The sequence below is a fragment of the Lampetra fluviatilis genome, chromosome 46 (assembly GCF_964198595.1).
Source record: "Lampetra fluviatilis chromosome 46, kcLamFluv1.1, whole genome shotgun sequence".
Lineage (NCBI taxonomy): Eukaryota > Metazoa > Chordata > Hyperoartia > Petromyzontiformes > Petromyzontidae > Lampetra > Lampetra fluviatilis.
In genome coordinates this window covers 8,099,593-8,125,266 of record NC_136320.1, presented here as the reverse complement: position 1 = coordinate 8,125,266, position 25,674 = coordinate 8,099,593, and the positions used below count along the sequence as shown (strand labels likewise).

Sequence of the window (25,674 nt, the reverse complement as noted above, 5' to 3'; positions counted from 1 at the left end):
ATGCGTTGAATGGCGTTTGCAGCAGATTGTACGGCCTGCCTAGCGACATCTAGCGACTGTTGGAGGGTTCTCGCTCTCCCGCTCTCTCTCCTCTCTCGAGGGACTTTTACGATTGAACCAAGGAAGCTGGGACGCACAAGCATAGCACTGTAAGTAAGGGGTGTGTGTATGTGGTGGTGGTTGTGAGGGGAATGTGACGAGAGTGGCGTTCGATTTCCCGCTATGGAGTCAACGGCGTCTCTGGGCCGCGTCTCGCACCCGCTCTCCGACGACTCTCCACTGCTGGAGGAGGATGACGACGACATGAAGGAGCACGGGGCCACTGGCAAGGTAACAACAGACGAAGTACGCCGCGATGGGCTGTAACAATGGTGATGATGTGGTTGGTGTGTGTGCGGGAGAGGTTGGTGGTGACCACTGTTTTGTATCTCGTATTGTTGGCGGCGGCGTTGGCCGTCTTTGCCCGGGATGGGCGCTCGTGCCCGGTAGGAGGGACAAGGAAAGGTGGGATGCCTCGCGCGGCCTACTCGGTCTTTTTTTTTCAGGCCAATATAAAATTGTTTTTCAAAGTCATCATCATTATTCATGATTAATCAACTGCTGGACTAATGTCTTCCCATCGTCGTCGCCAAACCGCCCCCCCCCCTCTCTCACAATCCTACGATGTAAATATTCAACCTCGTTCCTGCAACACGAGCTTAATTAATCGCTCCATCTCTCCTGTGGTACGGATCGGACGCGTTCCATCGCTTTGGGTGTCTCTCCCGTGTCGTCCTCAATGACGATAAATATCTTTAAAAGTGTAGGGTTGTGTTGAAATGAGTGCGGGACCCGTGCGTATGTACTCGCAGGAACGGAAATTCCATGTTTATGTGGCGGGGATGATTTACACAGAAAAACCACTTGACCACCGCTACCTTAAGTGGGTTGGCCGCTTTAGCGACCAAATCCACTGCTGGATGAGGGCCCACCCACGCTGATGCGCGCGTGGGGATTACTTCACAAAGTCGCCTTTTTTGCTTTGTTTTTGTGCTCCCCACAACTTCGCTGTCTTTTTTAACAGCACGTTTTACATACAAGGGGAGACGTGCTTGTGTGAAATAACTGAAGGATTTTGCTCTTTTTCCCACAAATCGGAGGGCAAAACATTATTTGAAATACTTTTATGGAACTGGCCACTGGGAAAAATTAATTATCAAGGAAGACAGATTTTTTTTGTGTTAGATCGCATAAATATATAAATGCGTCATTAAACCCGCCACCACCCGACACAGCCAATTAGCAAGGTTTGTCACGTAAACAGAACATGCCAATTCGTTAATAGAACATCACACCGGTGTGTTGGAGAGCAAAGCCGCAACATTTACAATCTTGAGTACGACATTTCGCCAGTAATTACAACTAGCTTCATCAGGCGATAGCCAAATCTGAACTTAGGTTGGCTGTGTCGGGTGGTGGCGGGTTTAACGACACATATTTATGTGATCTAACCCAAAAAAAACTATGTTATGGATGATATTGGTCGCGATAGCCTACGTGTTAAACTATCCAGGAATACCTGATCAATTTTAGTTGACAGTGATGATGACAATGTGTGACTGAGATGTGCATATCGGTGTAGTGTGTTAATGGGAGTTGTATGGTAACATAGCCGTAAGCACATCGCACTATGAAGCCAGCAACCAGAGTTAACATCGTGGCCACAGCTAACATCAGTGGGAGGGAACACCAGAAACCTCCACTTATCCATCGCCATCCACAGCATGGGGATGAATCCTTCATCCAACAATGGATTGGCAAAGAGGCTGCTGAATCTTTGGGTGCCAATCAATATATGCAATGTGGAAACGTGAAGTTTACATTTTTCCTGGATTACACCTTCTCAATTAGTTACCTTTCTTCTAAAAGTCAACCGCTGGAAATGGCATTCTAATCTGTTCATATGTAGGGGTTTGCTCATTGGTCCCAACGTCTCTGCTCATCTGTGCCTATACTTTTACTAAACGTGTTGATTGTAACCGTGCTTCAACGCCGTTGAGTAATCAGTACAATTTGAGAGATCATCTGTAATCTGGCAGTGCTTTAGTCTAACAAGCAAATGATTTAAACCAGGTCTGATGTTGGCACCCCGCTGTACATATTACACAACACTAAAACGTTTCACGCCTTTTATTTATCTGTGGCTGTAAAGTGGGATTATAATGCTTGTATCTCAATCACCTTTGATCCCAGCGAAATGTGTATCTCCAATGCTCATGGCATCAGGAGTATTGGATACCATGATGGGTTGCTGGTGTTGTTGTCGAATAGGCCTTCATCTAGAAGTGGATTCGACAAAGGGCTGTAAAATATCGTTGTGGTATTTGGGTAAATATTTCATGACAAGGTAATAACTTAACGTTTTCAACAACAAAATGGCCTTCCTTGTTAATTATTTGCCATTCTCTTTAAATGCCACTGTGTCGAGAGACGGATCTTTCCTGGTATTGTTATTCCCAGTAGAAATTGCTGGCTGTCACGTTCTCCAAACGGGTTTACATTGAAAGCTGATTACTGTGTAAATTGTTCGGTGCTCTGCATTGTTTATAAGGTGTTACAGTGTTTTACATGGATTTTTAGGTGAGGGTTATATATATCTATGTTTCTCTGGTACAATTAAATTCACTTTGTCGATCCAGGCTGCGTTGTGGAGTGGCTAAAATAAATAGTTTCGCTCCGTCCTCTTCGCCGCTCATGCAGACTGTATAGTAATTGGTGCCATTACTGTTCCTCCTGTTGCTTGTCCATTGTTCCTCCTAAATGTTACGTTTTTAATGTTCGATGTATTCATCAACATCACGATTGCCATCAGCCATGATATATCCACTGCTGGATAAAGGTCTTGTGGTTTTTGCAGCAACAAAACCCGCTATGCTTATTCCACTATGCAATAAGTAACAGTATTAGAATATACAATACTTGATAGAATATTAAGTAAATCCTATATTTTTTTACAATGCAACAAAAATACTTCTGCTATGTGTGGCTATTAGATATATGTCTGGCATGCCATTTTAGCAAAGCAAACACATATTTGGATATTCCTCTTATTGTTTTGTAGTCACAATGTTTTCGAGCCAGCCTATTGAACATGTATTGTGATCGCACAGACAGATACATATTACATTATGGAAATAAAAGGTTAATAATGTCTGGGAATGTGATTTTATCTCCTTTTGGTACCAAATTATTTTTCCGGACAATATTAGCTCCATCCTCTTGGTCTTGCTTGCAAGCAAGTTCTACTGGCTGCTGTTTTTCACACGGCGTTGGAATTATGTGTTGCCTCCACTCTGCTCACAAGTGTTTAAAGTGTGATACACTTTTCACAGTGATTAGCACAAGTGGACTCGATATCCCTAAAGTAGCACCGATGTCACAGTCCTAAAATCATTGGTCACTACACCGAAGTGAGCCCACGTCAGTTATGGGCTGTAGTTGTTCTTCTGTCTAGATGCCATTGTAGCCTGTCTTAAATTGAGCGTTCTATCGGTTTATTGGTTTGGGGAGTTACATTTAATGTCCATAATTAAATATGTTATGACAAGCCTAATTTATTCTAAAAGTTGCTTTCCCCTTTATGACCAGACGAATTGTTGCACTTTGAATGCCACTACATCTAAACGTCCTTTTTAGTATGCCACTTACATGGCTTTCAGTATGACAGTCACTACTGCCATTAGGTTAACTGCAGAAATATAATCGTGTGAATGGTGGGGGTTGTTTTGAAGATGCATCTAACCATGTAGTGCTACATGTAATATATTGGGGCCATTAAAAGTCCCAATACAGTATGTTAGACAGCTGCCTATTGATGTGGTTAAAATCGTATGTGTCCGATGGAAACGTCGCTATGTGTTGCACACATTAGAAGGCTTATTGTGCCTGATGCTTTCATCTGCAAGATGGGCTAAAGTGTTTATTGTATCGTGACATACTTTGCATGGTAGCCACCTATCCGTTTTGTGCTTGAGAGGTGGTGAGGCACTTTGGTCAGTTATTCATTTGAGCCTGGATGTTAAAAGTCCCAAAGGGCCTGGCACTGGCAATGTTTGTCATACCGTAGCCTCGGTACACAGTTTGCACTCTGGTGATAATGAATAGACTTGTAACGCAACGAGAGGCGTGGTGAAGTTATTTTTTTTTATTCAGTCAGATGAATGCTTGCCTTGGTGTTAAGGGTTAGTACAATGCACTTGCAATCCAGAGTTCGCCGGTTCGATCTGCCAACAATCAGAACGTTTCTTAAATCTCCCACACCTCTGTCCACCCAGCATTATAAATGGGTATGCCACTTCGATTTAAAGCGTTCGTGACTGCAGGGATTCATCTTCTTAGTTCTTTCGGTAAAGTCACGTAAAATGGAAATAATATAATAATAAAAATAAAACATAATAAAATAATTCTCACGACGTTTCGGCCACAACGCAAGTAGCCGTCCTCAGGTGGAGAACAGGTCTGTCGAGGAGACAGTCTGAATGACAAGCCCCAGGCTTGGAGCGACTATTTAAGCTGGGATGGAGGGGTGAAGAGCGCCTTGACAAAATAATTTGCATATCAAGAGGAATTTAGCATATTTATGGGAAATGCAGATATGCGATTAGTACTACTTGTGAATCCTGCATAATGCCAGTGCATTATGCAGGATTAGCAGCATCAAAGGGAGGGGATAGGGGTAGCATTAATAAAGGGAAGGAGTGTTAATAGTATGTAGCTGCAGTAACTAAAATCACGGGCATAATGACTTTAAACCCCTCGCCAAACCTCCTACGCATTTCACAAGTAGTACTAATCACATATCTGCATTTCCCATAAATATGCTAAATTCCTCTTGATATGCAAATTATTTTGCCCCTCCATCCCAGCTTAAATAGTCGCTCCAAGCCTGGGGCTTGTCATTCAGACTCGTGTCTCCTCGACAGACCTGTTCTCTACCTGAGGACGGCTACTTGCATTGTGGCCGAAACGTCGTGAGAATTATTTTATTATGTTTTATTTTTATTATTTCATTATTTCCATTTTACGTGACTTTACCGAAAGAACCAAGAAGATGGGTATGCCACATTTAGCCGATGGGCAGGTCGCTTGTGGTGGAGTAAAGTGTGGGTAACCCAATCTCTTCCAAGATACCTAACCAGCATGGAAGAATAGACCCAGATACTTCGAGAGAGAGCTTCTCTACTTGCTAACGGTGGGTTTGGTAAGTAACTGCTAACCTAAGTTCAAACAGGCGTTCAGAGTTCAAGTGCACAAGCATTATCCATGATCGAAGGTCATGTCGCATAGCTAATAACTGCCTGCTGTGCATTTGCGGGGCTCCAAAGTAACTTGAGAGTTTGCCTCGGCTCATATTGACACGCCACATGCAGCCCAGATGTCTAAAATCAATACTTTGCACCTCTTCACTTGAATTCGATTGAAATGTGACCTCTTGTTCAGCTTGCAAAGCATTTAACAAACAGGATGTTTTGAGGGAATCGCTTTAGAATGTTATCGGAGACGCTCCTTTTAAATGAGGAAATATGCCTAATTAACAATATGTGCATACTACATTTCTGGTAATCTTAACATTATGGACCCATTGGTGAAACTACTTATTGCATCTGGACGTTATATGTATCCGAAAGCTGGTTAACTTTCACGATTCCTAGCATGGAATCACGATTGCTTTCTTTCCTACGCAATTGCGAATTCACAAGATCCATGGAATCATTGGGGCGGTTGGGGATTCAAGGCCCCCTGCTTTGCATTCAGTCGCTCAAAAAGCAAGAGAGAGCCTGTGGGACCTGTCCGGCCGAGTGGAATAGCCATTGAGACGTATGGCCGATGAATATATATAATACATTTCCATAGCGATTTTGCTTGAAAACCTACTGGCCGCTATCGACCAGAATCACAATTTATACAAATGGTATGGAAGTTGATTTTGGGCTTAGCAGAGCTTAGCCAAAACTTAGTGACGCTACACGGACTATCTGCCAGAGCCCTCTCGTGGGTAGCAGACCTCGACATTGGCATTTAGCTTCTGAACGTATTGCCATATGCAAGTGTAGAATAGCGATGCTATATTCGCAATAGAATTGTAATCGAAACCCATTTGATTGCATGAGTGTTCCATAACAGAATCCCACTCAGAATCCCATGCAATTGATTGTAGATTTTAACATGAGAATCGCCAATAGGTGAATTGTAATTCCTGCAAGAATCGTCCAGGCTATGAATTTAGGATACAAATATTCATTGCTGTTGGAATTGCCCAGCTATAATGTACCCCAAAAACTGCTGCCACAGAAATAAATCTTAACATGTGAATGGTATTTTAAGCTTCGTGTTCTGTGAGTGCTTGAGTATCCATGGTTGGCCTTTTGTTATCGTTCAGCATCGTACTGTACATTTGTTTTTTCCTGAAATTTACCTTATGCAATCACCGATGATATACCTTTGAAACATGTGAAATATGAAACCTCTGGCATTCATCCAAAACTGCTGATCAACAAATGGGGCAGATAACTTCAGGGTATTTTATTTCTCAACATTGCATATGTTTAAAATGTGTAGTTAGGTTGTCTTTTGCCAGTATAAATGGGTACTTGCTTAAACTGATTTGTTGTTCCCGTCTCAATTTTCTTATGCCTACCCTTAAGTTAATTGCGTTCTCTAGGCAAACTACGCCTGTGACCTAATTCTTGCCAGGTCTCGAAAAATCCACGGTTCGTTTAGCTTGTGCAAGTGCTCGAATGGGTGGATATTATGGCTGCTGCGGTGCCGTATCGTCAAACCTTTCCCCGCATAACTCAGCCCTGTGGTCTCTCCCCCCCCCCCCGCTCAACAGGATGAGACCCACATGTGCGAGAGGAGTCCCATGCAGCCACCGTCACCGGCCTCATTGCTCAACCGTCTGCAGCTGGGCGAGGAGACCGAGTCGGAGCCCACGGACCTCTTTGTGAGAGTAGACAGCCCTGAGAAACACGTCACGGCCATGGAGACGTACATCACCTACCGCGTCACTGTGCGGGTACGGGGCGCGTGGTCTCTGCTCAAGAGTTGAGGAGGATCGCCGCGACTGTTGTTCCCATTCAACTGTTGTTGTTTGGTTTTGTATTTTGTCTTTGCCCGACTGTTATCCTGATTGTGCTGTCGGTATCCTATTGTTAGACCAAGTATCCATTTGGAACGCTCATAGAGCAGTGCAGCCCCCGTCCGTCCGTCCGTCCGTACGTGTTAGAGTATGGTCCATGAATGCGGATGTTACAGAGCTACCTCCGATCGATTTTTCTTAAGGTGACATCTGATCCACACAGTAGGGAGGCAGCGGTTCCCACTTGCTCTAACACCGAGAGTAATGTTCTCGTCCATGACAAACCAACATTTACAATTTTCAGGACTGGAATTTAGCCAAATTAAATGCAGAACCAAATGTAATGTGATTTTTTTTATTGTGCAATCATTGATGACTGGGCTGAGACCATGAACTCGCTACACTTGAACACAATTTAAACACATTCCTGCGGAGGGAGTTGGTAGGAACGTTGGGTTGCTCGGTCAATGGTCAGGGTCAACGGTGGCGTGGTGTATTCCGCAAATATGCCCGTCTGTGAGGGTGGGCACAAGCTGGTGTGAGTAGGTTAAACGTTGAGTTTTATAAGGGCACCACGGGGTGACCAGCCCCTCCCCACCCAGCCCCTGCCTCCCCACCCAGCCCCTCCCTGCAGTATCACAAGCAGCTACCTAGATTTGAACGTGGGATCTCAGCAGTGCTAGCAACGTGCTCCACGTTGAAAACAAAAGAACTTGCTCGTGTCCTGAGGGGACAAAAGAAAATGTGAGAAGGTTACGTGCACGATTTAAATGATGTGATGGTGCTTGCCTGTAATCCAATACTTTATCGGCAAAGTTGGTGAATTGTATAGATTTCATCGTGTGCTGTGAGATTCCTCAAGCTGATGTGTTGATAGTCGTAGGATTGTTGCAGTTCATAATTCCCCACCCTGTCGTGATTCGTTGACTTTTTACGCTTCAGAGTCACACTTTGATTTGAGAATTAATGCTTTTCGTCTGTTTTGTGTGCGCTCTCTCGTCAGTTCCGACAGATAGCCTGAAGGTAAAACTTGCGTGAGAAAGACTTTTCTGAGCGAAAAAAGTCAAGCTGATAATCGTAATCATTTCTTACATGCGCAGCTCCATGCACGTGTTGTATCCTGAGCATATTAAGCGATGATTCGTAAGATGTCTAGCTAGAGAGGTTTTTTTCAGAGCAACACGATGGCAAACATCCTCTTGTCAGGCCTTGTCATTATTCTAAAACTATACACTTTTTTGGGAAACTGTGGCTTTAGGCGTGGTTTCAGTCGGTATTTTTTTCTGTTATGACTCTTCGATCGGTTATGATTCTTCGCTGCATGTTTTTTTAATCACGTGAAATTTAATCTCTTTTGACCTCACCAATTACTTATCATGCACTTGCATTTGTAGACAAAATAACACAATTTCACTCAGCACAGGCAATGTAGTTTTGTTTCTTTGTAATAATAATGTTAATGCTAATTTGTAACGCGCACAATGTTCACTTCGCCGAAGGCAGCGACCCTCGGGCACGGATATAATAAGTTGGTGAAAATAGTTTGAGTAAGTTTTCAGAATAATTTTTGTTATTTTAAACATCTAATAAGCACAATTTATTTAAGAAAGCACAATTTGTGCATATTCCACATTTTATCATCTAACCTGAGTTCAAGCAGGCAGAGTTCCTTTGGCTGCCACTGTCACCAGTTTTGTCCATCTTCGAACAATGTGTCATCTTCTTGGTTCTTTCGGTAAAGTCACGTAGAAGGGAAATAATGAAATAATAAAAATGAAACAATTAAATTCTCACGACGTTTCGATTGCAACACAATCATCATCAGGTGTGAAAACCACAGCAAGAAAATTTGAAAAAAGTGGCGTTTTTTTTCTTCTTTCGTAAATAAAAACTCACAAAATAAAATGATTGGATAAATCACTCAAAATTAAGCACAACTGACGAATTTCATTGTTAATCTTTTAATGTGGAACGAATACTAACGATCGACCGATCGATGCGCGTGCACAGTGATAACACTTTCCTGCTCCCGAGCAAAAGACTTGGCTCACTAAGTGGATAGCAGAGCCACGCCAATCAAAATCAATCAAACTCCGCCCCACTGTAGTAACGGTTTGCAACTATTGTACTATACTGTAGAGGCGATCACGTGGATTTTGGGTTAACCGGAGCACATATTTGCTCGGTTTAAGCACGTGACATGTAATAAACAAAATAACAATGTATAACTGTTTTCAAATTACACTGGGTAGCATTTTTTTTGTTCCTGGGTAGTAAGTGTTATTTCCTAATTGCTTATGCCTCAAGTACAGAAAATGGCTATTATTCCCCACAAACTTTGCTTTTGTGAACAGGATGTTGATATTTTGAAATGTACCTATTTTCAATGAGAACGGGCGATTTAGACACCAAGGTGCATGACCACAGGCTGGTCTGGCCACAGTGGACCGAGTTATCTGTGGGGAGGAACAATCTCGAAAAACTGCTCTCTTCTAAATTTTTTGTAGTAATTATTGTATTACTTTAGTGTAAATACATGTAAATTTTGATTAATATGTTTTTTTCTGACTTTATGTGAACGAAAATACACAAATTCGCCCGTTTTCTCATTGAAAATAGGTTAATTTCAAAATATCACTGTCCTGGTCACAAAAGCAAAATTTGTGGGGAATAATAGCCATTTCTATACTTTTTAGGCATAAGCAATTACGAGATAACACTTACTACCCAGGAACAAAAATTGTCTTACATAGTGTTATAAATTTGGGCTTAAGAGAAACTCTACAAATTATTAATTTGTCAAAATTTCAGGTGCGCGGTTAATCCGCAAATCGGATAAAATGCACGCAGATATTCAAGAGTCTATAAGAAGTCGTTCCTGCTGTCTTGCTCATCTCTTTAATTTAATCTTTGACATGTATTTGTATTCTTTAATTATTAATTCTGAAATTAATTTCCTGAATTGTTTTTGCCAATGAAAACATTCAGAGTCATAACGTTTTATTACGAAAGCCAGCAAAGGGGATGTTTTATCACTTTCTTTTTAAGTCGGCGTTTTGCATTTGGCATTAAACCCAGGGAGCTCACAGAAAAGCCACACGTACAGAGAGGGTATAACATTCACACATCCATTTGCTGTACTGTCATCTCCTAGCCACTTTTTGCAGCTCACTGGGTTATTTGGTTGCACGAATCTCTGCACTATCCATCAACCCTCAACTCCAAAGCGGGTGAGCACCACCATGTCGAGGTAGTTTGAAACAAAATAACAATTATGCATACCAGCCATTCTTAATCATCCAATAGGCCTCGCCACACTATGTCAGTCATGCAGGCTATTTTACCGTTCTGCGTGCTTGTCAATGCAAGTTGGTGAATGGACGTGTTCTCATATCACTGCTATACGCCATGGCTGAGAATCGAGCTAAGATTGGTGGGCTCGTAGCACAGCACGATAACCACAATAACTCCGCCGTAGTTTGAAATATGAAAAAGAAATTCGATGGCAACGCAGGGGTGTTCTCTGCTGTTCCCAAGTGCTGGCCAAATGACACGGTCACCTCAATCCTTCGGTCAAGGCATCAAGCTACATAATAGCGTCTTGTTCCCAAGGCTTTTGATCGTCAGTGAACGATGTTAGCAGGCACACAAGAGGGTGATGGGGCCAGCACCACACGCCCAGCTGCCTGTCTCTCCATCCCTAATGTTGACATTGCAGCAGGTGCTCATTTTATTTGATCTAGGGGAGTCCCACGGCAGGTTCACATTGCACTTGGCAATGGTACACATGGCTAGGATTGAAAACCGAGTGGTTTGGTATGTGGGCAGTATAGTGGAGTGTTTTTTTTATCTTTATGGCCAGCAACCCTCTTCCTTATACTCCCACGTGCATTTGCTTTGCATGGCTGGGCACAGGGTTTTAGGTGACTGAGCACATTGGCATGTCCTCTTCAATCATGGTGGTGCCGCTGTGTGTCGAGCCCATGCAAATGCATTTATTGGCATGTTGTTTTCAGGGGAAGGAGCTGCTTGCTATCTGTCTGCCCAGGTAGAGTTTGTTACTGACTAGCCAGCCGTATCTGCCCTCTTGTGAAGTGTCAATTAAAGTCTTGCTGTGTTCTTGTGATATATTAACCCAAGATCTGCCTTTTTGTTTTTAATCCCCAAGTTGCCCTGTGCCTTCGCTCGACAGAGTTATTGTGTTGCACATGTTTATGTGATGTGCATGGTTGACTTTTGATTGTAATTTGTTTTTATTTAAATTGGATAAGTGCTTGTCTGTGTCAGACAAGTAATGTTTGTGAAATTCCTTTCTTTACGCTTTCATGATGTTTCACCTTGTCATGACTGCACAGCATCTGGAGACCTCCGTTTTCATGCTACGCAAAAACTCAATTGTATTGCAATTCTAAAATCCTCGCTCTTCGGGCTTTGTAGTCGCGTGTGTTGTGCTGTGCCAAATCTTTTGCAGACGACACGCAGCGAGTACGACGGCATGGAGTTTGTGGTGCGCCGACGCTATCAAGACTTTGACTGGCTGCGAACAAAACTGGAAGAGACGCAACCTACGCACCTCATTCCGGTCCGTCTGTCTGTGTGTGTGTGTGTTTACTTTGGGTGACCATTTAGTGGGGAGCAGTTGCGCAGTGGTTAGCACGCTGTGCTGCGCTATGAACCCGGCGACCCGAATTTGTTTCCTGCTCACGCCCACCAACACCAGTGACGATTATCTGAACCGGTGATGGGCCTCCCCTAGGTCGGTTCACCCTCAAATGAGTACCTGATGTCATGTGTAAAACATCACCACTGGGGAGACAAAGGCAGTCGGGCGTGAAGTTGGCCACCCACCCACTTGTGTGCCGTGCCGGCCTTCATATGTGCTCGCTAATAGCACTTGCCCCAAAAGTTTGTTTAAGGCTATAAGGGGCATCTTTGTCTTTGGTGACCAATTTGGTGATCTGTCTGTATGTCTATCTGCCAGTCACTTTCTGTTTGTGTCTGCTCTGTCTACCTGCCTGTCTGTATGTTAATATTTCCATTTACTTGCCTACATGTCAGTGAATTCAGCTGGACTTTAGCCTCATTATTATGCTTTCCTGACGAAGTATTTCTGTCTTCTCCGTGCTAGCTCAAGATTTACTAACTCACCCAACTCCTCATGAGCAGATCATTTAAATGGCTCTTCCCCCAAGCACTGTCTTCTTCAGCTAATGGTCTTAATTTGGCATTAGCACCATCACCAAGTGGCCAAATTTAATGACACAAATGGATGGAGCTTTAGGCTTAATGTCTCTGAAGGGCAGCATTCGCTATGACACTGTTGTCACACAGGAGCAGGGCTGAGATTTAGTCGCACTTCAAGAGCTTTTGTGAACGTTAAGCATTTGAGACAAGCTCACAGCCTTGGAAAACTCCATCTTTAAACTCTTTTTGTCTTTTTTTACCCGATTTGTTATCTCGATTGTGTTTTGGTATTGTGTCGCAGCACGAATAATCTCTTAGGATCTCTCAAAAAGCAGTGCAATGTTGCATGTTAGACTGGCCCATATATAACTACTACTTAGATCACTTCAACGGACCTCTAATCCAGTCGGCATTATCCCACCTGCCCTACAACAGAGAATATGTTGTCGTGGGATAGTCAAACTGACATTTAATTCTCAGAGCTGTAATTTAGCCATATTAATCATGTGTGATGTGTTTTTTTGTGTAGTCGTTGGTGACCAGACTAAGATCATCAACTCAGTACACTTGAGAACCAACTCGGTCGGTGTCATTATAGGCAGGCGGCCTGTATTCGAATCTAGGATTTCAGCGGTGTGAGTTCAGCAATCTTGACAGCTGCGCCACCCGGGCATTAAATAGTTGTAATTCTTTAGTACGTGGCCTGACACATTATTTAGTAATGGCACGGTGCACTGAACGAAGCATCTTGTATTCATTCTCGGCTGTAGTAAAATATAGTGTGGGAAAGAATATAATTACTGCAGTGTCAGTGAATGCATTAAAGGTATATTAAGTACAACAATCTCACAGAGTTGAATATCCTGGTTAATCCACATGGGGGTGCCATTACTTTAGTAATATTGCTGCCACGTGTTTTGAGAACAATTTTTGTTTACGTGGGCATGAGAACATCACTTATTCATGGCTTTGCCAGGCCTGTGGTATATATTTGTTATAAATATTTATTGTTCGAAGCCGTACTGTAGCATGGCTTACACTTACATTTTCTATCTAAAAAAACCAACACGTAACGCTCCGTCGAACACACAGCAGCCTTGTGACTGGCTTCTTTGTCGAAGAGAAACCAATTACTCCATTCCATTGGGATGCCTGGCGTATCCCACGGCATCTGTCCATGGCACAGTTTCATTCGTTCACATCTGTAAAATTCACAAACAATAGTGCTTAATAATGTTAGTCCAGTGAATAGTGTTAAAAGTTGCTAATTTCCAAGGTGCAACCGATAGGAAGATGTGGTTTTCCTTCCATTGTTTACCTGCGACCGTGATGGCGGTCGTGGTAGCAGGCAACCAGTGTCGGTATTATATTTTATAAGCAAATAACATGGGACAAAAACTGAAAAGCGCACAGACATGCGTGGGAGAGATGCATGCTTGTAACTGCATTGAGAGACAGAGCAACGCATGGATTAGAAAACATACGCAGGTTACTGACATAACCCAATTTGTTTCGATAAGTGGACCACAGGAGACGTTGCTGGAAGGGATGATGGCCGATGATCAACGCCGGCCGATGGACAGATGAATTGATGCAAGAACTTGGATTTGGAAAGGGTTAAAAAAAAAACTGGTCGGATCGTTTTTGTAGGCAATTTTTGTTTGTCCCTGCAGCCGCTGCCGGAGAAGTTTGTGATGAAGGGAGTCGTGGATCGTTTCACGGAGGATTTTGTGACGACACGGCAGAAAGCCCTGGATAAGTTCCTGAACCGGCTGGCTAACCACCCCACTCTGTCCTTCAGCAGCTACTTCCATTCATTTCTCACAGCCAAGGTAACAGCCTGAACATCACTTTATACCAGATCAACCAGAGTTTGCCTACAATTAATATAATAATAAAATAATGTTCCGGCCTTTTTGTCTTAAAATCCTGGTGAAGGGTTCACCCGGTCCATAATCCTTTCACGGTCAATAAAATGTGTAAAACAATTGAACGTGTTGCATAGATTTCAAGCATTTGACAAGTAATCCTGAACTGTACAGCCGATGTTGACGGAGCACATGGTCATACTTGTTTTATTCCTTTCTGAAAGGTTAATAGGTTTAGTTGACCCCCTGACCTCGATTTGATCGCGCAACCTCACAATTTTGAGTCCAATATGTTCTGCCACAGCGCTTTGACCAATGCGGCCAGAATTCGGCCAATTTCATCAGATCTACGCTTAGATGAGCTTCCGTCATCCATAACAGGTGTTATAAGCTGGAGGGCTACATGGTAACAAAGGACAGGTCAGTAAAATCCATTGGTTGCATTGTACTAAGGTGCTCATCCATCTATGCTTCCCTCCCCCACCACCAACCTCCACTGAGCAACGTGGTATGTTGAACTTCTTTTGCATCGCACGTAGCCAACCGTGCTAATCGGAGGTGCAGGTGAAGTATGCGAAAATAACCCCCATGGGTAGAGGATCTCATAGAGCAGTGGATTTATAAAGTTCTGTACACCGACAGGGCAAATTGCTCTTCACAAATAACTGAAAACGGAAACACGAGTAAGCCTAAGTGATAAATGGCGAAGGTCATCATTCTGGCCACGAATAAATGAAGCGATTGCAGCGACGGCAGCGGTGGTAATGGCAAATGGCCGACACTCGAGTCTCGACGAGCCTGCCTGTAAATCAAGTTCTTCGATTGCTGTGGCGGTAACGCCGGGCCAATGCGTCATTTGCCGACCAGGACCTGGTTCTGCAGAGGCGTGGCGCCAGCCTGCTGAGCCGCGTTAGCGAGTCGGTGAGACTCGTGGCCGGTGCCGGCGGACGGCCCAAGGCACGGCCGCCCGAGTTCTCGGCGATGTCCGACTTTGTGGAAGCCTTTGGCCAGAAGCTCGGCACGCTGGAGAGGATAGCGCAGAGGATCCTTAAGGAGCAGTCCGGTGAGTTGTTATTTTCACAAATCGTAAGCGAGCGAGTCTCGCTTCTGCTGTAATTGATCCAAGTCAATCTATAACAGTTGTAGATTCAATCGCACCGTTCCAGAACGTTGGCGTCATTATATCAAAGGCGGTTTTGACGATGCCACGGTACCTGAAAAACTCAAGTGCCAATTACTAGATCTGAGAGTGCATGTATAGATGTTCTGCTGCAATAATGTTGACAAATATGATTGGTCCCATTTATGGCACATTATTTCCAATGTACCACCATGCCGGCGCTGTGCCGAGTCAGCCCCGTGCAGCCCAGAATGCGCCAGATTGCTCACTGAAGAAGCGGAGCCGTGCCTTGAACATCAAATGCAAGTGAACGAGCCGAGACAGAGGTAGACGACGCGGTAACACTTTGCCCCTCGCAGTGTACTGACTGACGTGACACGATGAACTCATCGTTAGCCCTGCTCGTGACCTTGATTGGCCCGATTCAGATGTCTTGTGAAGCGAGCTCATCAACGTTTGGGTTCCGGCATGGCAACTAGCCAGTGGACTAAACCACGCCTTAGCGCGGCTCGGATGTCGCAGTGGAACAGGGGCATGACTGCGCGCGCACACGCGTAGGGCTCAAAACCACGCCTCAAGTATCGCGCCGCGTTGCTCGTGCCATCTTTTATGGCTCGTACGTGATTGCCGCGCACGCGCCACGTCCGCAGAGTACCAGGCGGAGCTGTGCGAGTACGCGCCGCTCTACGCGAGCTGGGCCGTGCACGAGGAGGCAGAGCTGTCGCGCCCCCTGCATGGCGTGCACACCTGCCTCGCCAGCTGCTCCAAGGCGCTGGAGCGGCTCATGATGCACTCGAGCCAGGAGGTGCTGCCCACGCTGCGGGAGTACTCGCTCTACGCCGACACCGTGCAGGTGGTCGCCACGTCGCTCTTTCATCTGCTAAACGATTCCCTTCCCCACCCCCATCCGTCCCCCCACCCCTTCCACCCAATCCTTGCCACGATTTGGGGGTTCATGGTTTTCAATTTAAGGTATTAAGGTATTGATTCATTTTTTTGTCCGTCACATTTGTACAAACTTATTCAGGTTTGGCAAGCATGTTTATTTTTTTTGAAAACCAAAAAAATTGCTAGAAACATCGGTCGAAAAAATCACATCAGTACGTATCGCGAACAGCTGTATTCTATTTCCACTCTCCGGCGGACCGGATAGTGTTAGTCCCGCTACCCCCGAAACTATCACATGGCTCACAAACTTCAACCTGGACATATAATATGCACTTACTTGTATGTATGTACGTTGAACTTCTTTCGCACCGTACGTAGCCAAGTTTGCCAATCGGAGCTGCAAATCATCATTACCAATGCCGTTAGTACCTGTTCCACAGGGTTGACATTTTCCAGAGCATCACTGTTTCTTGGGTTTGGTACGGCGGCCGTGTTTTTCAGGCTGTGCTGCGCAGGAGAGACCAAATCCAGGCTGAATTTGAGGCCAAAGTGGAGTCTCTGGCAAGCAGGAAAGAAGACAAGGAGGGGGTAATAACATTGTGCATATTTCCCCCATCCACCCGACACCCCCCCCGCACCCATCCCCCCACCACCATTGGGAATTGCACTTAAACGACGTACAGTTGACTTCCAACGAGGTGGATCTGTGTAAATTGTGTGACTCATTATGTTTAGGAAGTTGGCCTCTTTCACAACCATTTGGCGAAGCAGATGTCTTTCCCTCCTTACGCTTGTATGCGCACGCACGCGATAATACGAAACACTACGCATTATGCCAGCTGCTTAGATCATGTCAATGTGTTTGTGACATGCGGAACTAAATTAGATTTTGGCTACAAAGCTACTTGCACTTATTCTTGGTTCTTTCGGTAAAGTCACGTAGAAGGGAAATAATAAAATAATACAAATATTAAACAATAGAAATTCTCACGACGTTTCGACTGCGACAGTCATGATCATTGCTTGTGTTGCAGTCGAAACGTCGTGATAATTTTTATTGTTTTATATTTGTATTATTTTATTATTTCCCTTCTACGTGACTTTACCGAAAGAACCAAGAATATGAGACCCTGCAGTCACGAAAGCTTTAAATCAAAAAATTATACTTGCACTTGTTTATAATTTAAATTCCTATCAATTTGCCTGATATTTGAGTCTGCAAGTGTTACCATTTTTAAAACTATTGTTGGTCATCATCCATATACCAACTATTTCCAAAACATGGTTGTCCTTAATGGTGGTTTATCATTTATTTGCAACAGGAGCGTTTCTATAGATATCATATTTTTCCTCATTTGTGACATGTTTGTCTCTGGTGAATGTTGTGATCATGAGATCCTTGGTGGCCACTCACGTATGTATTGCTCAATTAATGGTGTCTAACACAGCATTATCATGAAGTGAGCTGGGTTTAAACATCATCACTATCATGTATGTATGTTGAACTTCTTTCGCACCATACTTAGCCAACCGTGCTAATCGGCCGTGATCTATGAACTGCTGGATGTAGGCCTCTCCCCACAGTGTCTTCCACAGTGCACGGCGGCCTTGCGATCCCATGCGCCGTCTCGCGTCTACACGAAGCCCATCTCATTGCTCTTCTCTTCTTTGGCCGCTCTTGCGACGCTACGGGGGGCTGTTGCCGTCGGGTCCGGCATGACTGCGGTTGTTTGTGTGGCGCCCGCCTGCCCGCCCGCTCGCGTATGTGCGCAGTACGCGGAAGACGTGGACAAGCTGCACGACCGTATGGAGTGCGCCGACGCCAACCTCAAGGCGGACTGGGAGCGCTGGCAGCGCAACAAACGCAGGGACCTCCGGGAGCTGCTCGTCAGCCACTCGGATAGGAACATGCGATACTACCAGGAGGTGAGCGTGGCCCCTAAAACCAGATCTCTTCCTGTCCTATCAAGCTTTAACCCTTTGCCATTCCGAGATGTCTGCACGTTGCAAGGTGGGTGTCCTGTTCACCGCTGAATCTCGGAACGCGCGAGCGGTTCGGCGTTAATTTTATTCAGAGGCATTGCGCCGCTGTTTTTAAAGATATTGTTGTTTTTATTGTCGAGAAGTGTAGTGATACGATGATATTTTGTGATCGCTGGCGCCAAACTGCCACATGCCCTACGCATGGCGTTGTGGGAGCCTCGTTACCGATGAAGGTATTTAATTTTTTGTTCCGGTGACGTAGGCATACGTACGCGTACGTCATATCACTTATGTTTATGTTATCGGAATGTGTTAATTGCATATTGTTGACACCGGCTGATTTCAAATTCTTTGTCGGTCACTCTCCGCTCCGTCTTTACACTGAAGAAGGGCCGTTGGCCAAAATGTCGTCCCATTATTTTCCCATTGCGCGTATTTTTCTGTTCTAAGGCTGTGTTGGTGCCACATTTGATGAGCTTTTAATTAGTTTGTGTCTTCACCTGTTGCACGTCGATGGACCGTGTTTTGAAATATCTGCTGTGAAGAGGTGGATGGTGGTTTCATGCCCTGCTGTGCATCATTTGCACAGGTGACAGTGTTTTGCTCGTGCTGTCTCTGCAGTGTTTGTCATCGTGGGAATCCCTCGTCCCACTCTTACAGGACAAACCAGAGGAGGAAAAAGACCAAAAATCATAGCCAAGACTTCTCCTGTTGGTATTTCGGTGCAATTTGAGTGAGGATTTACCCTACATTATAATTATGTTGTTGCATATTTGACACCTTTATTTCCTAAACAGGGCACCATGCTTTGGGAATATTATATTGCCCGTGTGTCTCGTGCAAAAAAAAAGATTTATACAGATTATTGCGTGATAAAAAAAACACATGTTGGTCATCATTCCATAAATACGAATGAGTTGCACAGCTAAATAAGTTGTCAAACTATATTTATAAGACACGTATGCAAAAAAGTAACTGGATGAAAGAAAAAAAATTGGTGTCCTTTTCTGTTAAAAAGCTTTTCTGATTTTTCAACATTTTATCCTATTATTATTTTCGTATTCTTGTCTTTCTTAATTCTCACTAAATGATTCCAAAACTCACTCTTGAAGAAAATATACACAGACTCTTCATATTCTCATTCTTGTGTGTGTGTGTATATATTATCAGCATCTGGGAGAGATAGACTACCGTACTGCCATCATGACGTCACCAGATCTTCTCCTGTTGACCGAGCGGTGGCTGTGTGCAGTTGATGCATGCCCCCCCCCCCACCCCCAATTTGCCCTTTGAATTGTACCCTCACAGCTGAGTGATTGGGACCGTCATCTGCCTGCGATGGGTTTTTGCTGAAGGGATTCAAGTGCAACGTAGCCGTGCGATTCCAAGAAAAATGAGGTTTTCTGCCTCTCCGCGTTTGTGCCACGTCTTGGCCGCATTTTCAACGATGCGCGTTTTTATCCATTGTCCGCTACACCTCTCCGCGTTTGTGCCACGTCTTGGCCGCATTTTCAACAACGCGCTCTTTGCTCCATTGTTCGCTTCGCTGCACCATTGTTGCCTATGCAGCACTCAATTTTTTTTGCTCGCGAACACTCGGCCTTTCTAAACGCTAATTTAACCTCATCGTTTTATTTAATTATTGAATAACGGCAGCCATGAGACTGACCGGATTTTTTTTCGCTTTTGTTAAGAAAATGCCACTGTTTGAATATTTGGAGGTTTAACTTTTTTTAAAGAATTTATAAAAAAAAATTAAAAGATGACCTTTAAACTGGAATTTATTTTTTCCTCCTATATTGTTTTCTATCGGGCATTGACATTTTGCATTCTTAAATTAAATAAAACATTTGAATGTCACCATTACCATCTGATAATTGTACTCAACATCAGGTGTATTGATGTTTTTGCTTACACTTTTGTGAGAACATCCAGTCGTACGTTCCATGTGTTTACCGCAGCAGTGTGCTTTCCCTACCACTATAATGGCAGGCTAATTAAATTAATTTCTGATGTCAAAGCACATTCGATGCCACAACATTTTATTATTCTGTAGGTGCCTCCGCTTCAGCATGGGTGTCGAATGCATTATTATCATCGTTCGTGTTCTACGTTGATGTACTGAGGGTAATTGTACGTTTTCACCGTCAACGGTTTTTTGACGTTAAAATTATTTCCGTAATGGTAGCTGTTCCGAGGCTGTAAAATGGCACTGTGAGGAAAGTGAGCTAGAGGCAGGAATTGGACAAAGCCACTTTGTGCCACGTATCCGAGGCCAGGAGGTGTCGGAATTCAGTCGCTCAGACATGTGAAACCCTTTCATAGGTGCTTTCACGCTACACTTGTCCAGTTTATAGATTTGTAAGCATGGACAGCAAATCGGGTCATTTTTCTTTTTTACATTTGAATAGCTATAAAAGGTGCCCCATTTTTACGCTGAGAAATCACAAACGAGTGACTTAACAAATCGATAAACATTCTGAGGAGGAGCAAATTGTATTTCAGAAGTCATATGCTAATATCTGCTCCCCACTCACGATTTTGCTTCAATGAAGTCTGCAGCAAAAACTGCTTTTCATCGTTCGGCATGGTGTCCCCGGACATTTCGCTCCACGTGCTGAGAGCTTTCAGTTTTCCGCTGAAGCTCCCCAGCCCCATGGAACCGAAACGTCGGACATATGCCTAAAGTGCATGTGGTACAACCCACAAACACATCGGCAGAGCTATACGGTCGAACCATAAAAGCCTACCACAGCTCGGGTTCATGAGAATCGGAATATTTATTTGGACTGCAGGAGGAATCCGATGACCTATTAAGCTCTTTCACAGATGTCATTCTTTAATTATACAAGTCCGAGTTATCAAGCTTGAGCAAGGCAGCAACAACGACACCAAAACGGTCTCAGACCACACCAAGATAACCCCACACAGCAGTCGTCCCTCAATAAAATAGCACATTGACATTGAGCTATCGATACGGCACAGGCACGGATCAAAGTTGCAAATGTGATTCTATCCAGCGCTGATCTTCTGCTTCAGGATATTTTTCGAAGGAAGATTTACGATGCACAGAGATTGAAATGGGGTGGCAATCCACATTTGTATGGCGCGCAATGGGACGATGGCTCATTATTTTCCCCAATGTGCTTTTTCACAAAGCCATTCAAGGGCATTCAGGGATTTTGATGTACTTTTGGGACCCGTTCATCATGCTGTGTGGATACATCAGACGTAGACTTCAGGCCAGTAACTAGAGTTGACGTTGAACAAAGTTAGTTGTGACTGCATACTAAGTTACACTTTTACTCTTTAACGTTAGTGGATGGTTGTGTAATCTGGAGTGAAATTACATAATTATTTTTGGGGACAATATCTGTCCCATTTGTAACAAGATAAGTAAATCTTTGACCTTATTTGTCCCACAACTGCATATGCAAATTACGCATGGCAGCACGCTCAGTCCGACTGTTGCAATCACGTTTTAATTTAGTGGAAACCCTCTTCAATTTCATTACATTCCAAGAAATTCCTGTATTTTCCACATTGCACGTGAAATACATTTACATTATATACTAGTATTATGCTATGAGTAGCACAACTCGGCAATTCCATTGAGTCTGATGACCATTTAAAGTAGTGACTTGCTTCAGGAAAAGCTGGGATGGGGGCTTCCTTCAAGTCAGATCTGTGATTCGCTGCTTTGTTTAAATTGAAAGATTTTTGCTGCGTCTAAGCTTGCCGGCAATTTAAGAATGATCGGAGTTTCTCCATACTAATCGTTGGACCGCGGGACAAAATGTTTTGGTGAGATAGCAGCATCACCCAAAGGAGCATGATTCCACATACCAGTGATCAGACTGAAGCCAATTATTTGCAACTAGTTAGCATAGCTTTGGATTTCACCCACTGCATACAGTTAAAGTGATTACTTTAACTTTTCAGATGACTGGTGTCTGAGCACACACTTATTGCCCCTAAGCCACAGTGTTCTGGCTCAGGTCAGCTTTGCACTTTGAAGGCCCTTTGCACCTTTTAATTGTCATCACAAAACATCAATTTGAAGTGGACAGAGGGAACCCTGTGGTAAGGTATTGGTGAGTTGTGTTCGTTATAATTCAGGCACTACATGAGAAGTCTTGAAAGAAGCACCTCAGCCGTTGAACTAACTGCACTGTCATCAAATAAAAAGTTACATGATTTACTGAGTGAATAACAAAGCGGGAATATATTGGTGAATCTTTTTATTCAATTTGTTGGCTAATCGGATGACACAAGAATAGTTGGGGATACAAAATGTGTCTCGCCTCTGTTCCCACGTGTGCTACTGGATGGGAAGTCATTGAGGGGGGCAGGGCTGGCAAGGGCCTTGGTGACATCGAAATCATCAGCCGCGTCGCACTGGGCTTTACTAGTGGGGGTGGTTTTCCTGCCTTCAGGAGGCTCAGCTATTAGACTGATCATCCCAGCTGTCCATAGCATGCTCTTATAAACGTGTGACCATGATTAATCAGTTTTATGCATAACCCCTGATTGCTTTGTATCCATGCTGAGACACACACATTATACAGCGTTACCAGATTACACGACGCACTCAAACACGCCCTCGGTTATTTGTGATTTTGTTTCGCTTTGTGCGCAGATTTGCAAAGCAGTGTAATTTTATTTTCCGCACCGACTTAATTTCACCAGTTAATTTGTGGAATTATGAATGCAACGTGCGGTGCGGTTCTAGGTTCATTTGACATTGCATCAATAATCGTTTTGCTGCAAGAATAAGGGATGTGATCATGTGAATGAATGATGAATCGGTACAAATAATGAAAAAAAATGCTCTAGAATCTACCTCTTCAAACAAACTCGTAGATTAAAAAAAACAATGCTCGGTGTGTAATCAATTTCTTAGGAATGTACAAACCTGCAGGATCTTACACCAACGCGACTTGCAAAGTTTGAAGTACATGTTGGTCAAACGTCCGTGATACTTATAATAGCAAATGCTGTTATAACGTAGACACACCGCAATGAGAGATATCAGTGATATGAAGTTGTAGTTTTTAATTTAAATTGGTTTGTCTTAGTTAATTTAATAGTAGGTTAATTACAGTATTAAAGCATTAAACTGTGCCTTTGTGGTGATTTTTGAAAAAGACCAAATCACAGAAGCTTTCAATGTAATGGCATAGACAATTACAGCACTTATACAATTAATGTAATGGGTCATCACAACTGCTAAACGGTTTCAATGTCAGTTTAATGTCAGTTTAATAAAAAAAATCTACTTTTTGTAGAAAAGTGAAAGTTAGTTGGCATGCCATATGATTAGTGGCCTAAATCAGAGACAGAATGTGACCTCCATTCACAGACATATTGGTGGTATCTGTATTTTTTTTTATTAATAGGTGTAATGTCAATCCTTTTCACGTTGCTCTCACGTCACATGTAGACATTTTGATGTCATCCAATGCTGCATAATTCAACAGCAGTTGCCCTCTGGAAGAATAACTGGCTCCTGCTATAGAAATGTTGTGAACATTCTAGGATTGACTTGGTCATAAATATATTTTTTCCATTGTCCAACCGAGCTGTGCCGGGGCCAATTGCCAAACCAACCCAAAATGGGTCAAAGAGTTGCCAGGTTGATTTCCTGCTACAAAACCCCGGGGTCGTGTTAATGCGGGTCACGTGTTGTAAGTGACTCGGGATGCACGTAAACGATATCACATGATACAAATGTAGATAATAAACCTCGTGCCTGGCCCTGCTTGGCCCCCGAGCCAGATTCAGATATTTGGTGAAGGCAAGCGCATTGCCGTTTGGTTCTGGCTCGTTGGTAGGGTAGCCAATAGGAAACGACCTGTGCCACGTGTGCTCTGTGCTAGCACGTCTCGGATGAACCATGGAAAATGGGTGCAGGGACTCCTCAACTTACGAACGAGTTAGGTTCCAGAGGTCTGTTTGTAAGTCGATTTATTCATAGGTCCAACTTTACTTCTGTCTATTCCAAACATGTCCGGCATGTACACTAAACACAAGGAATGGCTTTAAAAGTTGTGTAATTTGTGAATGTAGATGACGCGCCGGTTCTTTATTTTCGTCAGATATAGATGCCACCACCACCGGCACCATCTGTTGTGCCGCGGTTGAATTTACGACTCTCAGTTCGACCAGGAAACTGGACATATGAATATTATGAGGTTTGTTACTATCTCTGAAAGTTTGTAAGTCGAATGTTCGTAAGTAGAGGAATCTCTGTATATAGGCGACGAGATACGAACTACTGTTACACCACATTCTACCCATTAATACCCACTATAGGGCGTGTGTTTGTAATTGAATTTAAACAACAAAGTCTGTGCCTGATATTTGCTTCATATGTTGAGTGTTTACTGTGGAAAACTGAACTGTTGATTGCAATGGTACCTTTCAGCTTTGTTTTAGATTGTCGAACACTACCGTGCCTTTTTTCAGGCTGCCTCATCAAAATTCGCAGAATTAAGTAAACAAAATGTAAAAAAAAATGGATTTTTTTTTCAAGTTAGTTTCACGGCTCAACGCACTCACTTTTACAATGAATGCCTGTCAAAGTTAGAACGCGCATGCCAATTTGCCACTTACACAATTATTTTTACTTTAATTGTTCGCAAACTAAGTGAATCCTTTCCCTGTTTCAACCTAATTGTTTTTTCACCACCCACCTGAATTTCAAATTAAGTGCCTAGGATTTATTTTTTATGGCCTAAAGATGGTAAATGTTTCATGTGATAAAGCCACCAGTTTGCCTTAACGTAAATTCAAATAACAAAGAAACACCCCAATATCTGTTAGGACTGTTTGCTTGAAAGTTGTTAGTCTTTTTATTTTACAAAACAAGTGTTAACTTCGAATATATATTATAAGTGAATATACGTTGTTAAATTTCACAAACGATTAATCCCATTCAAATGTTAACCCACATTAAAATGTATAACGTGAAGATACTGGAATCCGCATGGTGCATTTCTCGGCTTGGAAATGTTTTATTGTCCAAGTCGGGCCACGGCTTATCAGCATCAAAGTTGATTTTCCCCGAGTAAAGCCCGCTGAAGCTCGTTTTCAAGGGCTTAAATAAACAAATATTACACCACTACATGATGTGCTCTAATTATTACCACCATGACAAGACATCCAATATGTAACGGTCGTTTTGTATGACCCTTCGCTGACTGATTACATTTATTACATTTTCTGATGGGCAAAATTCCAAATCCCGTGCACGGCGCTTGCCACGACCTGGTCTTTGTATATGCTGCACAGTGTTAAAACACGCGGTGTGCCATCTGAATTCGCTGTTTACCCGCAATGTAAACCGCTGTTTTTGTAGACGTGTTAATTGTGCAAAAAAGAAAAAAAATATATATACTATCCGCAACACCCACTAATTTATGGTGTAGATGTAAAACACGTGATACGGCGGATTGCGATGGTTATGCTTTGTGATTTGTACAGTAGTTTGTAATAAACACACTTATACCCTT

The 25,674-nt window shown here is 43.3% G+C and overlaps 1 protein-coding gene across 2 annotated transcripts; it reads left to right on the top strand.

Moving 5' to 3' along the window:
- Window positions 1-25,674, top strand: SNX30 (sorting nexin family member 30). Of its 2 annotated transcripts, none has more exons than XM_078877071.1 (9): window positions 1-330; window positions 6,872-7,054; window positions 11,589-11,699; window positions 13,975-14,133; window positions 15,037-15,232; window positions 15,940-16,142; window positions 16,679-16,765; window positions 17,951-18,103; window positions 18,782-25,674. In XM_078877071.1, the coding sequence occupies exons 1-9, from the start codon at window positions 223-225 to the stop codon at window positions 18,854-18,856; spliced, it is 1,275 nt and encodes a 424-aa protein (XP_078733197.1). In that variant the 5' UTR covers window positions 1-222; the 3' UTR covers window positions 18,857-25,674. The 2 variants fall into 2 exon arrangements, with proteins under 2 accessions (XP_078733197.1, XP_078733196.1); XM_078877070.1 differs by having other exon boundaries at window positions 1-345.

Coding starts and splice junctions, on each gene's coding strand:
- SNX30 (XM_078877070.1), top strand. CDS start 223: ATGGAGTCAACGGCGTCTCTGGGCCGCGTCTCGCACCCGCTCTCCGAC. Junction 16,143..16,678: donor TCTACGCCGACACCGTGCAG/GTGGTCGCCACG, acceptor CGTGTTTTTCAG/GCTGTGCTGCGCAGGAGAGA. Junction 16,766..17,950: donor GGAAAGAAGACAAGGAGGGG/GTAATAACATTG, acceptor GTATGTGCGCAG/TACGCGGAAGACGTGGACAA.